The 12,908-nt window shown below is 32.1% G+C and overlaps 1 protein-coding gene across 5 annotated transcripts in view; it reads right to left on the bottom strand.

Moving 5' to 3' along the window:
* LOC143071936 (alpha-2-macroglobulin-like) overlaps positions 1 to 12,908 on the bottom strand; it is a 92,182-nt gene that overhangs the window by 19,432 nt on the left and 59,842 nt on the right. For 4 of the 5 annotated variants that reach the window (XM_076246633.1, XM_076246635.1, XM_076246634.1 and 1 more), the window contains 9 exons: positions 11,087 to 11,315; positions 9,927 to 10,076; positions 8,653 to 8,751; positions 8,191 to 8,242; positions 7,459 to 7,545; positions 6,715 to 6,891; positions 5,795 to 6,114; positions 4,564 to 4,723; positions 3,199 to 3,416 (listed from right to left, as the gene is read on the bottom strand). In XM_076246633.1, the coding sequence (XP_076102748.1) occupies positions 3,199 to 3,416; positions 4,564 to 4,723; positions 5,795 to 6,114; positions 6,715 to 6,891; positions 7,459 to 7,545; positions 8,191 to 8,242; positions 8,653 to 8,751; positions 9,927 to 10,076; positions 11,087 to 11,315 (1,492 nt within the window). Of the gene's footprint in view, positions 1 to 3,198; positions 3,417 to 4,563; positions 4,724 to 5,794; positions 6,115 to 6,714; positions 6,892 to 7,458; positions 7,546 to 8,190; positions 8,243 to 8,652; positions 8,752 to 9,926; positions 10,077 to 11,086; positions 11,316 to 11,996; positions 12,139 to 12,908 lie in introns of all 5 variants that reach the window. The other variant, XM_076246636.1, reaches the window with a different exon arrangement.

The following is a 12,908-nucleotide window of genomic DNA, read 5'->3' on the forward strand; positions in this document are numbered from 1 at the left end:
CCTTGACCAAAAACTTTAACCTGAAGCGGGACAGACGGACGAACGGACGGACGAACGAACGCACAGACCAGAAAACATAATGCCCCTCTACTATCGTAGGTGGGGCATAAAAAATAACATTTAAAGTTTAGGTTCCAAAACCAATTGTCTCTTAGAGTACATTTCACTTAAAATCTTTTTACTTAAACTGTCCAATGTTTTATTAATGAAGGGATCAACCTGATAAATGTTTTGTAAATATGCAGTATAACAAAAAACAGTTATTTTAGCTTCAGAAGAAAAAACCAACAAATTTCGATAACCTACACAAGTTTCAAGAATAACCTAATTCAGGATCTCATTATTATTCCTTGTTATAAACGACTGTTAGGCCAACTAAAATTAATTAGTAGATTTTCATCCAAATTTTTGAAAAAAATGGGGTGGGTGGGAGGATTTTATTTTTTAAATTTTATTTCATATGAAACCTTTTTGTGACGAGTTCTTCATATATGCAAGTGTAATGATATAAGCTTATATCATGTATACACAAGTATGAGGAATCTTACATAATTTTTCAAATCCTTAAATAAATACTATCTAATTGCGGCTTTAAAAACTAAACAACAAAAAACGTGTGAGAAATGCTCTCTACAGTTGGACTACCTTCACTAAATGTATTAGGGTTTCAAAACGATGGTTTGTATTCCATTAAAATGAAGCAAATGCATTGGTATGCAACACATTTATTATGAGTACAGAATAAAATGAAAACTCGAACAGTGTTGAAATAATTGGGTTGGTACTTATGCAAGATGAAAATATAATTACTATGTAAAACTTGAACTTAATAAAAAAAAAAAGTTGTTGTTTAATGACTCTTTTATGTGTATTGGGACATTTGCTGTTTGTCAACATAAAAATAAAATGCGTATGTTAGTCAACTTTTTAAATTCAAAATACGGTCATAAATCTAACAAGTTTGTGCTTGTGTTTCAATATCTTTAATCCAGTCATGTTTTCTGTATCAATGGTTTCCACGAATCTGGCGCTTTGGATATCATTCACGGTTTAAATTTCCTGACACAAAGCCATTGCATAAATAAAAAAATCCGCAGTTTTCTAATCACAGAAATTTGTGACATACCGTGATTTGCGGTCTTGGAAACAGAGTGTTTCTTGTAACATGAATATTTCATGTCATTCTCGTAATCAATCTTTACTCTCGGAAGATGATGTTGTCATCATAGAGCAGCAGAATATGTCGACTTAATCATTTTGGTTAGATTTACTCGAGGTACAAAACCGAAATTTAAAACAGGTAGCTTTGAATGAAACGAAATTTTAACGGGTACCGGTAACGGAAATGTACAAAATCCGGAAATCGTAAATTTTATGAAATAAAAAAATTCGGGGCGGGCCGATTTCATTGGGGCGGGCGGGGATGAAAATCTATCAATTAATTTTAATTGGCCTTATCACTTTTTTGTGCATTTTTCCTTTGATCTTTTTTGTGATAATTTTTAATATCATGCTTCTTGCTTGAGATGGAAAATTATCGCTAGAAACTAAGGAGGCACGTGGCGTAGCTAATGAAATTGACATGAAATTGAAAACGTCGTCATAGGTAAAATAGCGATAGACAAGATTATCATCGGGTCATCTCAAATCGATTGCTTTTCTCGCTTTCACTGTAGTCTGGCAATAATCTATAATTATATGCTGAATCTTTTTTTTTTAAAGTAGAAAGCATACATCTGGATCGGCTGTGAACCATATGAATTCTGGACGAAGTATCTTCTAGCATCTTTGTTGAGCGAAATCCACCTTGTTGAATAAAAACATAATAATTTATTCAACTTAGTTATTAATTTACCTGTATTGAGGAAAATTCCCCTCTTGGGTTCCTCTGTTTTGTTAACCACAAGACTATAGGTCTAGCATTAGTAGCAGAAAATCATTGATTTAACTAAGTTATTTAAGTACCTGCAGAGCTCCAGATAAGCTGCGTATTTGCGTAATCACGCAATACAAATAAGAAAAAACCCAATGCAATTGCCCATTGCAGGGTTTAATAACCCAATTAATTCACAGGAAAACCCAATTATATGCCAAAACCATGAGTTCTCAACCCTTTTATTGACTACTGTTTGCGTTATTTACCCCTATCTGTTTACAGTCGTCGCGTAAATCTATTTTTATTATATTTATAATTTGAGATGTCCTTTCGTTCTAAAAGTAGATCCTGACATCAAGTAGCTGAAATGGGTCCCTGTTGGAATATTCCGTTGCTCAAAAGGTACACGTGTTTTTGAAAACATTTCGATCTTCTCGGCGTTTATCCAATTAGCGTGTGTCATGTTGTCATATTTTTTCTCGAATTGCTCGAGGTTCATCATAACATATATTGAATTAAAACGAAAGTGAATGTCCGGTAAAAATATTGAATAGAAGCATGTTTTCAGCTTCTTTTGAATAGCTGAGGGAAAGTAATGATGATAACAAGACTCAGCCAGTGTTTTAGGAAGCGTCCATTGAACACAAGGACGTGTTTGTGTACCTTAACGAGAAAATTGCTACTAAAAACGGGGTTTCGTCAAAAACGAAATCAGTTGGAAAAAGTGAAAGGCCAAATCAATTATGACTTGTTATGTAGTTGGAAAGCATCGGAAACCAAAAGTCTAACAAGGGACAACTTAATCCAAATTTATGTAAATTGAATAAAACAAAAACATTCAAGTATAAATTTACTATTATCGTTTTTCATTTCACGGTTAATGTTGAATAAAGGTATATATATATCTATGTAAAATAAATTCTGAGACGAGTGCCTGTGAATACATATATCCGTTTTTTACAGTTTATATAAGTTGTGAGAAAATACAAAACTGGTTGAAGGTTTGAAATGGGACACAAATTCAACCTACAAATGCTAGTCAGTGAATGAACCAAATACAACAGCTATAGCACCTATACAAAGAAAGAGAAACATAGGCTAAGATGGAAAAACATCTGGAATTGATATTGCCTAAATATTAAATATTGTGTTGATGAAAAACCCAATACATTAAGGAGCTTGGTGGTGAAAAACCCAATTTGATATTAATTTGAGGGGTGAATTGGAATTGATAATGCAATTAAAAAACTGTATCACCCAATTACAAAAGAAAATGGTGGGTAAAAACCCCAATTTGTGAATTCTTATCTGGAGCTCTGTACCTGTGTTGAAGAAAATCCCCCTCTTGGGTTCCTCTGTTTTGTTAACCACATGACCATAGGTCTAGCATTAGTAGCAGCATCCTGTTGTTCTCCTGTCACATGGGCCAGTAAGGCATAGGCTGTCATTTCAACCTCAGCAGACACAGCTGTATAGTACCATTTCTGTTTCTTTTTAGAATCTTCCTTCTTATCTGTACGGCTCCAGTATTTCATACCATCTGCAATATTGACAATCATTAGTTTATCATCTTTACTAATTTTTTATCAGCTATAATTAGGTTTGCCACTTTTAATAGTGTTTTTTTTAACATTGGTGTAATCATGTTGCTTTTTAAATAATGACAGCACTATTTGCATGCAGCATTTTCTGAAATTGAACTAAATAATATCAACTTTTTGTTCAATGATTGCAATTATAAACAAGTGAAACTGCGAGCTACTGCTCACTGATGATACCCCCGCCGCAAGTGGATAATATTAATAGTGTAAAATCATACAAGTGTTCGGTTAACAGGAAGTTGTCGAGTGATGAATCTGAAAACGCATCACACGGTATAGCTGACTTATATAAATCCTGAAACCAAATTTCAGAAATCCTTGTATTGTAGTTCCTGAGAAAAATGCGAAGAAAATTTTCAACTTGGCTATCATGTGTAAAATCAGACAAGTGTTCGGTAAACAGGAAGTTGTCAAGTGATGAATCTGAAAACGCATCACACGGTATGGCTGACATATATAAATGTTGATACCAAATTACAGAAAGGGTGGATGTGTAGTTCCTGAGAAAAATGTGACGAAAGTTTCATGGGACGGACTGACTGACGGACTGATGGACGGACGGACTGACAGACAGAGGTAAAACAGTATACCCCCCCCTTTTTTAAAGCGGGGGTATAATAATGAACCCAAAATTTAGAAATTACAGGATATCAAAAAGATGAATGATATGACATACACAATATAAATACATAAATATAAGCTTTGACAGGGGAGAAAAAAATGACTCTTTAAAATTGGGTAATAAATAATTTGTATAAATGTCTGTTAAAGATGATGGGTATATGTTCATGAGAAAGCAACTATTTGACAAACATAAAAATTTATACATCCAAAGAATTCAACAATAAAAAGCGTGAATACAACATCTGAAAAGTCTTTGAAAAGCCTAATTTAAGAGCTAGAATTGATCAGTTGTATTGTTTTCTGCATCAGCAGAATAATAATAGCTTGGATATAGACATACAGCAATCTAAAATCTGCAGACGGACAGAACATTTAGGAACTAATAAAACCACTATGCTATATACAATAGATAATTTTCTTATTTCACAGTCAAATTAAGTTTAGAGATATAGTTATATATACCTTTCTCTGTTGCTCTCTCATCCAACATTTTAATGACCTCTTGTCTCCTAAGATGTCTCAAGTCATACAATGTATAAGCATAAGCCATTATGGCCATTGTATAGGTGTCTGGGATATCCTGTACATCTAAACACCTTACTGCCTTCATTACTGAGGGATCCTGAAAAATACATGTTCCAAACAAACGACTTAATCAACCTGTGTTTGAATAAACAGCTATGCAAAAATAAGACTATTGAGACCCAGCAGTACAAAAATCTAAGAGCTTGCGAGCACCAGAGAGGAATAAAAATGAATTTACTGAAAAAATGCAATAAAAAAAATATTTTCAAATAGAGTTATCTTTCTTAGTCTACAATCATAGAACCACTTCAACATTTTTTTTTAGCCAACTTTACCTCCATTAATCATAAGACATTGATAGTTAAACTAACGTTCTTTTATTGTCTTTGCCTATTACCCATTTCTTGCATGAAGACATATTTCTTGAAACACACTTCATGGAATGTAATACAAAAAGTGTTACAAAAACTGTTGTTTATTTTTGATAATGAGACGATGTTATGACATTACTATTGGCTATTCGTTAAATAATTGATGATTTTCAAAGATCAATATAAGAAGATGTACATTTCTTTCATTTTGTCATAGTGTTAAACAAATTTAAAAATATAAATGTCTGATGTAAAAGTTTGAAGCGGGTGTCACATGGAAAATTGAAACTACCAGAGTCAATTTGAACATACGACGTCATACAGGTATTTGCAAAAGACTTGATCAAGGATTCACAGAATTTTTCATTTAACACATTGAGAGTGTTGATCATAAGAGAAAAATGTTCAATAAATTGTGAGAATTAGATATCTCTTGACATCAACTCTAGTTATTTAATTTAAATAGTAATAATAAACTCATAAGCCAACAAAAATTAATCATAAGTCAATGATCAACAACAAAGCCCATCTTTTTGAAGGATCCAGTCATTCACTACTGTGGATTCATTATTATTTGTTGGACACTTTTTTCGTGGGTTTTGTGAATACGGGTGAACCACGAATTCAAATGTCCAGAGAATTAAAAAAATTCTATAGGTTTTGTATGCAGTGAATGGCAAAACCATGAAATGAAAAAATCCACAAAAAATTAAGAAGTGTTCCTAAATACACAAAAAATTGATACACTATCAGGAGACAAGATTATCATTAGGAGAGAGTGTTGTAAGACTACATACTGATGAAGGGATTCCAGCTTCCAGCATGGCAATAAGTACAAAAGCAGTCAAAGATGCTTCATTACTTCTGTCAGAAAATCCTCCCTTCAAGTAATAACTATGTGTGTAACCAATCTTAGGGAAACAGCCATTTTCTAACTGCTGGCGTCTAAACCATGTGATACTCTTATTCAAATCATCGGCATCTATACTGATGTATGGTCGTGACTGTCCCAGACATTTAACAACAAAGGAAGTCAACCATATACTGCCTGATCCTGTTCCACCAAAAGCACTGTAAGAGCCATCGTCATGACGATATTTCAACTGTCTTTGATATCCTATGTAAAAATGATAAATCTATATCATTAATGGTAGTCATAAAACATTTTAATTTTCAAATTCAATATCTTTGCTTTATCTAGAAAAATCTGACTAAAAAATCAAAATTGCACTCTCAGACTAAGAAATTCAAAAAGAAATTCTGCTGTCCTAATTTTTTACTTTTTTTTTTGAAAGTTAATTTCTCAATCTTGCTGAAGATAAATCAAAACAAGTACTGTACAATTATAAGCAAATCTCAAAAATCAAAATTGCACTCTCAGACTAAGAAATTCAAAAAGAAATTCTGCTGTCCTAATTTTATTTTTTTTCATAGTTAATTTCTCAATCTTTCTCAAGATAAATCAAAACAAGTACTGTACAATTATAAGCAAACCCTCCAAAAACACAAGTCACAATGGTAGGTTTTAATGGTATCTTCTTTTTTCATGAAACTACGAAAAAGGAATATTTTATTGCAACTGGTTCTTTCTTGCCTTTTTGCCATATCAGAAAATTAACTTATTTTTCTATTTCTAAGTTAATGTATCCCTTGGCATAACCTCTTCTAACTTTGGAAATAATTTAATATGTCAGTCTTCTAGAAAGATTTATATTACCTATTCTCATGTATCCTTTGGCTTCGTCTTCAATTTTTGGTAAAAGCTGGTTGGTATTACCCAGGTATTGTAAAGCAAAGATGTTAGGCGAGAAAGAAGCCATGTTTTGCTCTCCACATCCATATGGCATTTGTAGTAGATCCTTAAGGTTAGATAAAGCTGGTCCCATGATATCACCTGTAACATATGTGAATATTTATAAGGGCTTTTCCAGAACTAATTGTAATGGGGGGGGGGGGGGGGTCGGAAGGCACTATTATTAAAATTTGATGGGTGATGGTAATATTGCTTAAATATTTAAAAGGAATGTCAAATTAGAAATTTATTCATGGTGGGGTCAAATAAAAAGTGCCTTTCAACCCCACACCCCTACATTTATTTTTGGAACAGCTCTAATTCCAATTATGAACCAAATGTATGTGCAAGGAATGATAATCTTATGCTACAAGTTTCCATTAAAGCTAAAAATAATTATTTTATCATTCTAAAATTTAGTAATCTGCATAATTTCCTAAACAAGAAATAAATAGCAACCCTGTATTATCTGAATGTTAAACCATCCAGACAAAGTAGAGAGAAAGATGTTAAGTCCTTTTTATAATTAAGGGGGAACAGAACACCTAAAAATCAGCTGAAATTTAAAAAAACAGACTATAAGCATCGTTAACGTAAATCAAGCTTCTCAATGACCAAAATTAGTGTGTGTCAAGTGTTGAAGTTTAACACAGAATAAGATCATATTACCAATGATATTAATGTATCCTCTAGCTGAATCATCGACAAGGTCAGTAGATGGCAGTGGTAGTATCATTGACTCTGTAACTTCAGCTCCTGTACAAAATAACATAAGAAAATAAAATATCCACAAGTGTTTATTCTTGTCTTGCAATCAGTAGTTTTGGTAAATCATTATATGTGAGTTCAAGAACCTAATCAAATCAAGACAGATTATCTTCAGATCCAAAGCAGCAATTAACATTACTTAGTTTCATGATCTCCCAGTTTTCACATTTTTGTTCTTTTCCATAGTTTTTTGGTGACTTTGTATATACATGTACTTGTTTTTTTCCTTATGATGATAAGACTTTAAAATCACTCAAAACCTTATAATAATACTCACCATTTCAAATTACACCATTTATTTTTTTCCTTTTTATGCCATGAATAGTCATATACAGTCAAACCTGTTTTAAGAGACAAAATAAGGGAGAGCCAAAAAAGTGGTCTCTTGAGACAGGTTGGTCTTTTGATAATTGGTGGTCACAGGTTTTTGCTTAATTCAGGTGGTCTCTTAAGCAGGTTTGAATGTCAATCTATTTTCTAGAAGTGTATTTTGTACCTGTATTTTCCCCCGTTTGTATATAGCAACTCTTCTTTTTTTAAACAATACCTTGCCTTTGTATATAGCAACTCTTCTTTTTTTAAACAATACCTTGCCTATTTAATACATCTACCCAATAAGAATGTTTGTCTTACCTTCAGGACAGATATATGATGTAGCAGTGTACTCTTTCTCTATTCCTTCAGCCTAAAAGTAAATATAAACTTTTTTCAATATGTGAGAGGTCAAAATGGGATCCAGTATCTTTAAAAGAACATTTCTAGTGTTATGTATGGGACTAACCCAAGACCAAATTTCTCGAGTTAAGATAACTTCCTATAAAGAAACATATTTCCGCTTCAACTCTCTTTCAGTGAAAGCAATCTCACCGTCCACCTTTCAAATAACCAAAATAAGAGTTTTTTGGGCTGCATCTTTAAGTTCTATAAAAATAAGGTATATATCCTAATGTTCACACCACATGTCAGCCAAAACATAATTCAGATGGACTGATTAATATCTTACAAACATGGATATTCACAATGACTACCAAATAGAACAACTACAAATGTAGGTAAAGGGGGACTACTCTATTATTTTACTTGTTATACACATACATCTATCAATAGTTCTCTTTGTACAGCATCATTAGCTCCAGTACCATCTGCACTGACTGTCTTGTTTCCACATGTACCATCATCTGGGATAGACTCAGCCTAAATATATAATACAAAGCAGGTTCAATATTATAGTATTTTAACCTGCTCGTATCTGTAATGGCCTTGTATAGATATCAGGTTAGCTTTATTGGCCCTCAGACTCTTAAAAGTCCAGTGTCACTACAGATGCAGTTGGAAATAACTCTCATTTAATGATTTGAACTTTTGCAGGTTCACATAGAAAGTTATCGTTAAATAAATATAGGAAATCATATTGAACTATTTTTTTCTAAATCAAGATGCATTTTTTGGTCAATATTGAAGAGATTTTTTATTTCCCAAATTCAAGTTTAAGCTTAATCTATAATAATACAAATCATTGTTTATTTGGCATATACTGGTATGATGTATCTAGGAAGATATTTAAAAGATATTTAACCTTTCTGAGTCATAATATCAGTGGGTATCAACTGAAACAAACAGTAATGATGACTTGAAAATCTACTCAGATAGGCTGTAAACTTTTCAAAATGCCTATGGGGGTTTTGCATGCAAGATGGCTGTCGTAGTCCCAAAAAAACGTCAAGGGGGCCTGCAAATACATTTTAATGTTGTTTTTTTTGGCTCCTTCATACTTTTATAAGCCTAAAGTCATTGTAAAATTAATTATTTTGTTTAAATTGCGGACAAAATTGCTCTTTCAAAATTTCAATTTGGGAGCCTCCATGGGGAAAATCCCCTGCAAATAGTGACAGTTGGCAGGTATGAAATCTATATATAGCCTATCATTCAAATTAGTAAGTATTTAAACATTAATTCAAACTTTTTCATGGCGTTATTATGATAAATCAAAGAGCTTGTGAGCATTTTGCTGTAGGAACATTTTTTAGAACAGATACTAACTTTATTAAGCATGATTTTTGTAGCTAGTAATTAACATACACATAATTTTGAGACTGGAACAGGTTGAATATCTGAGTCTGTATTTCAACAATTAATTCTTAAATGTCCATCGATAGGATGTATGTTGTTATCAATGCAGTTATTTTTTCTTTCTTTAAGTAGTAATAGAGTTTACCAAAAAAAAAAAAAAAATAGTCAAAACAGTTAGGTCCAATATTGTCTTCATTTATAGAATATATGTAGAATATTAAGTACTGCTAGGACCATATTATTATATCATATTTGATCGTTCTGATTTTGGTTGGTGTGGGGAAATATTCTTTACTTACAGTAGCCAGTATTTTAATCTTGCCGAGGGCGTATGGTGTTACATGGTATTTGATGGTACTGGTCTCTCCAGGACAGACACATCTAGTGTGGACTCTCTTGGCTCCTCCTTCTATTCCAAAGTCTTTTGATGTGGGCAACGCTACTTGCATCTACAATGGAAGCTATGCTATGAAATCTGCTTGGATTTGATAAACATTTACTAATCTTTTAATGGGCAAAGTTAACAATATCAGAATGTATTGTTATTTGTATAAAGTAATAGCAATAACAGATTTTATTTTTTATATGCCAGATACAAAATTTCATTAAATAACACTTTCTTGTTGTGTTTTAAATAATTATTGAAAAAAAAGTATTTTTCATTATGTTTCTTTACATTATAAATCACTTTTTATGTTGAAAAATAATCTCAGGAGTAAATTGAAATAATGAGACTGCCATGTTAATTAAGGATGTATTCTTCTGACTTTTCAGTCTCGTTGAAATCTTGTTCTGGAATTATTTCCAAAACATGTGATACAAGTGGAAAATATCAATGAATTTTTAAAATGTTATAATCAAACTTAACTCTGTGAAAAAATTATGTATCTACAATGAGTAGTTTTTGAGTAATTAATTTTTCAAATTTTATTACCAATCAAGTAAGTCTTTTTAGCCAAAATTTTGAGAAAATGGATGAGGGATACAATAAATGATTTTACCAGAAACATGTACATTCCATATTATTGACATGAATTAATTCAGATTGGTCCACTTCATCTTTATTGAAAGTATGAAAAAAAGTTTAATTGTGGAAATGCGATTTTTTTCACAAAATATTATTTTGCCTAAAAATAGGTAAAAATTGATGAAAAATCAGAAAATCATCAAAATTAGGTACTTTTAAAGGGCCGTAGCAAAAAAGGAAGTGCACCACCATATGATTTTTTCTTCACCAATTATTTTTTTACAGTCTTATAAACCCAAAAATTATGTTAAGAAAAAAAGTTTAATTCTAGAAATTTTTGGCTTATCAGAGGTGTACATCCTTAATATGCAAAGATAATTGAACTAATTGTTCTTGCATACTTTGCAAAATTGAACAAAGGACTTTCACACTTTATCTAATTATTCATTACATGAGTACTCACCACTAATTATTCATTACATGAGTACTCACCACTAAACATTCAGACATGTAGTTGAAGATGGAAACCAAAACTGGTACGATCTCTCCTCTAATGGCTGAATAAGGCAGAGTAAAGGACAAAAAGAAAGGTTGAAAAGCTGTTATACCAGTCACTGAAGACACACCCACTCCTACATCCAGGTTTGTACATAGGGAGTTACCAACCCACTCTGTGATTGTGTGGGGAATAGTTGACTTGACATTCACTTCACCTTCATCTCTGAAAAAACAAACATAGTTCATAAGTCATGGATCATTTTTTTAAATGTTTTACACAAATGATCGACTTTTATTAATAATGTCCAAAATTTAACAACCACTACAAGAATTGTAATAACACTTTCAAATCTTATATGGCTTCAACACCAGTTCTCTCTCAGCAAAACTATTAAAAATAAAAGATGGGCATTGCCAATACTTTTATGAAGATTAAAAATAATAGTTATGATCAAGGTTTATCTTATACTGTGGATTCATTCATTTTCGTTGGATACCAATTTTTGTGGAATTCATGGTTTCAGGTTAACCACAGATATAAATGTTAAAAGAATTGCATATTTGTCGTTGGTTTGTATGCAGACTTTGGCAAAACCTTGAAATTAAATATCCAAGAAAGTGAAGGTTTTCAGCATCCACGACAATTGGTACCCATAAGAATAAATGAATCTACAGTAGTTTAAAAGCATTTAAATAAATTTGATCAATCCAATGATTTCAAACTGTGTTTACCAAGTAAAAAAGGCACAATTGTGCCAATCTTGACTCAAGGCAACTTTCAGACATTGGACTAACTTTGAAGACCCTATCAATTTTCTAGACGTCGTTTTGATTTGTGTCGTCAGGTTGCTGTCTCATTTATGTATACCACAAACCTTCTATAATTTCTCATCAGCTGACATACCCAATCACATAAATGTTCCATAACCAAGTCTCAGGGAAGTTCTTTCTCAGTCCAATTTGACTTTGTTGTGATGGTGGTACATTTTCAACCCCTTGGCCCCCTTCTATTGGATTATAACCTTGTGGACCAGGGACTGGAGCATCTAGAACGAGAAATGCTTCCATGGTAACAGATTTGAAAAAATATTTATAACCCAAAGTGACCCAATTTGACCTTGCATTTGTGAAAACCAATGAATTTCTTGTACCTGGAAGTGAAACTGAAATCTTAAATTAATGTCACCTGTTAGGGAAAAATAAATCATCCGCAAGTTGTTATTAATTCATCAAAAGCTGGATTAAATAAGGGAAGTTCAATTTGCATTTAGAACGGAGAACTGAGAGAGAACTGTGCTCTTATTTCACAATAAAATTTAACGCACCAAATTTTAAAACAACTTATTTCCACAGACACCTTTTTTCACATTTAGCTGTTTCTAGTTGACTTCACAGCAGTTTATTCTCTGGAGTGTAGCAACTATGGTTAATGTATTCAAATGAGAAATATCCAATTTTCATTATTTTCAGTATTCAACATTTGCATTATTATGACTATTTTTCCTAAGTGTGAAAAAAAGAAATGTTTGCAGAAAAAGTTCGTTTTCTGTATTGATTTTAAGATACAAATTTGAGTGTTTCAATAAATAACTACATTGTATTATAAATTTCTGTGTTATTCTAATAAAAATAAGTAAGCAAAGAATCTTTAATCAGAACAAAATTTCTATAAGCATTGTTACACAATATATTTATTACATAATTTTTAAGCTGAAAAATCGATAAAATACAAGCTTAGTTCAAGCGGCTGGCTGCAGTGACATATTTTAACAGTACCAACTCATTGTGTTAAAATCTATTGGCCAAGCATTGTCCT

This window comes from Mytilus galloprovincialis, chromosome 4, assembly GCF_965363235.1.
Source record: "Mytilus galloprovincialis chromosome 4, xbMytGall1.hap1.1, whole genome shotgun sequence".
NCBI lineage: Eukaryota > Metazoa > Mollusca > Bivalvia > Mytilida > Mytilidae > Mytilus > Mytilus galloprovincialis.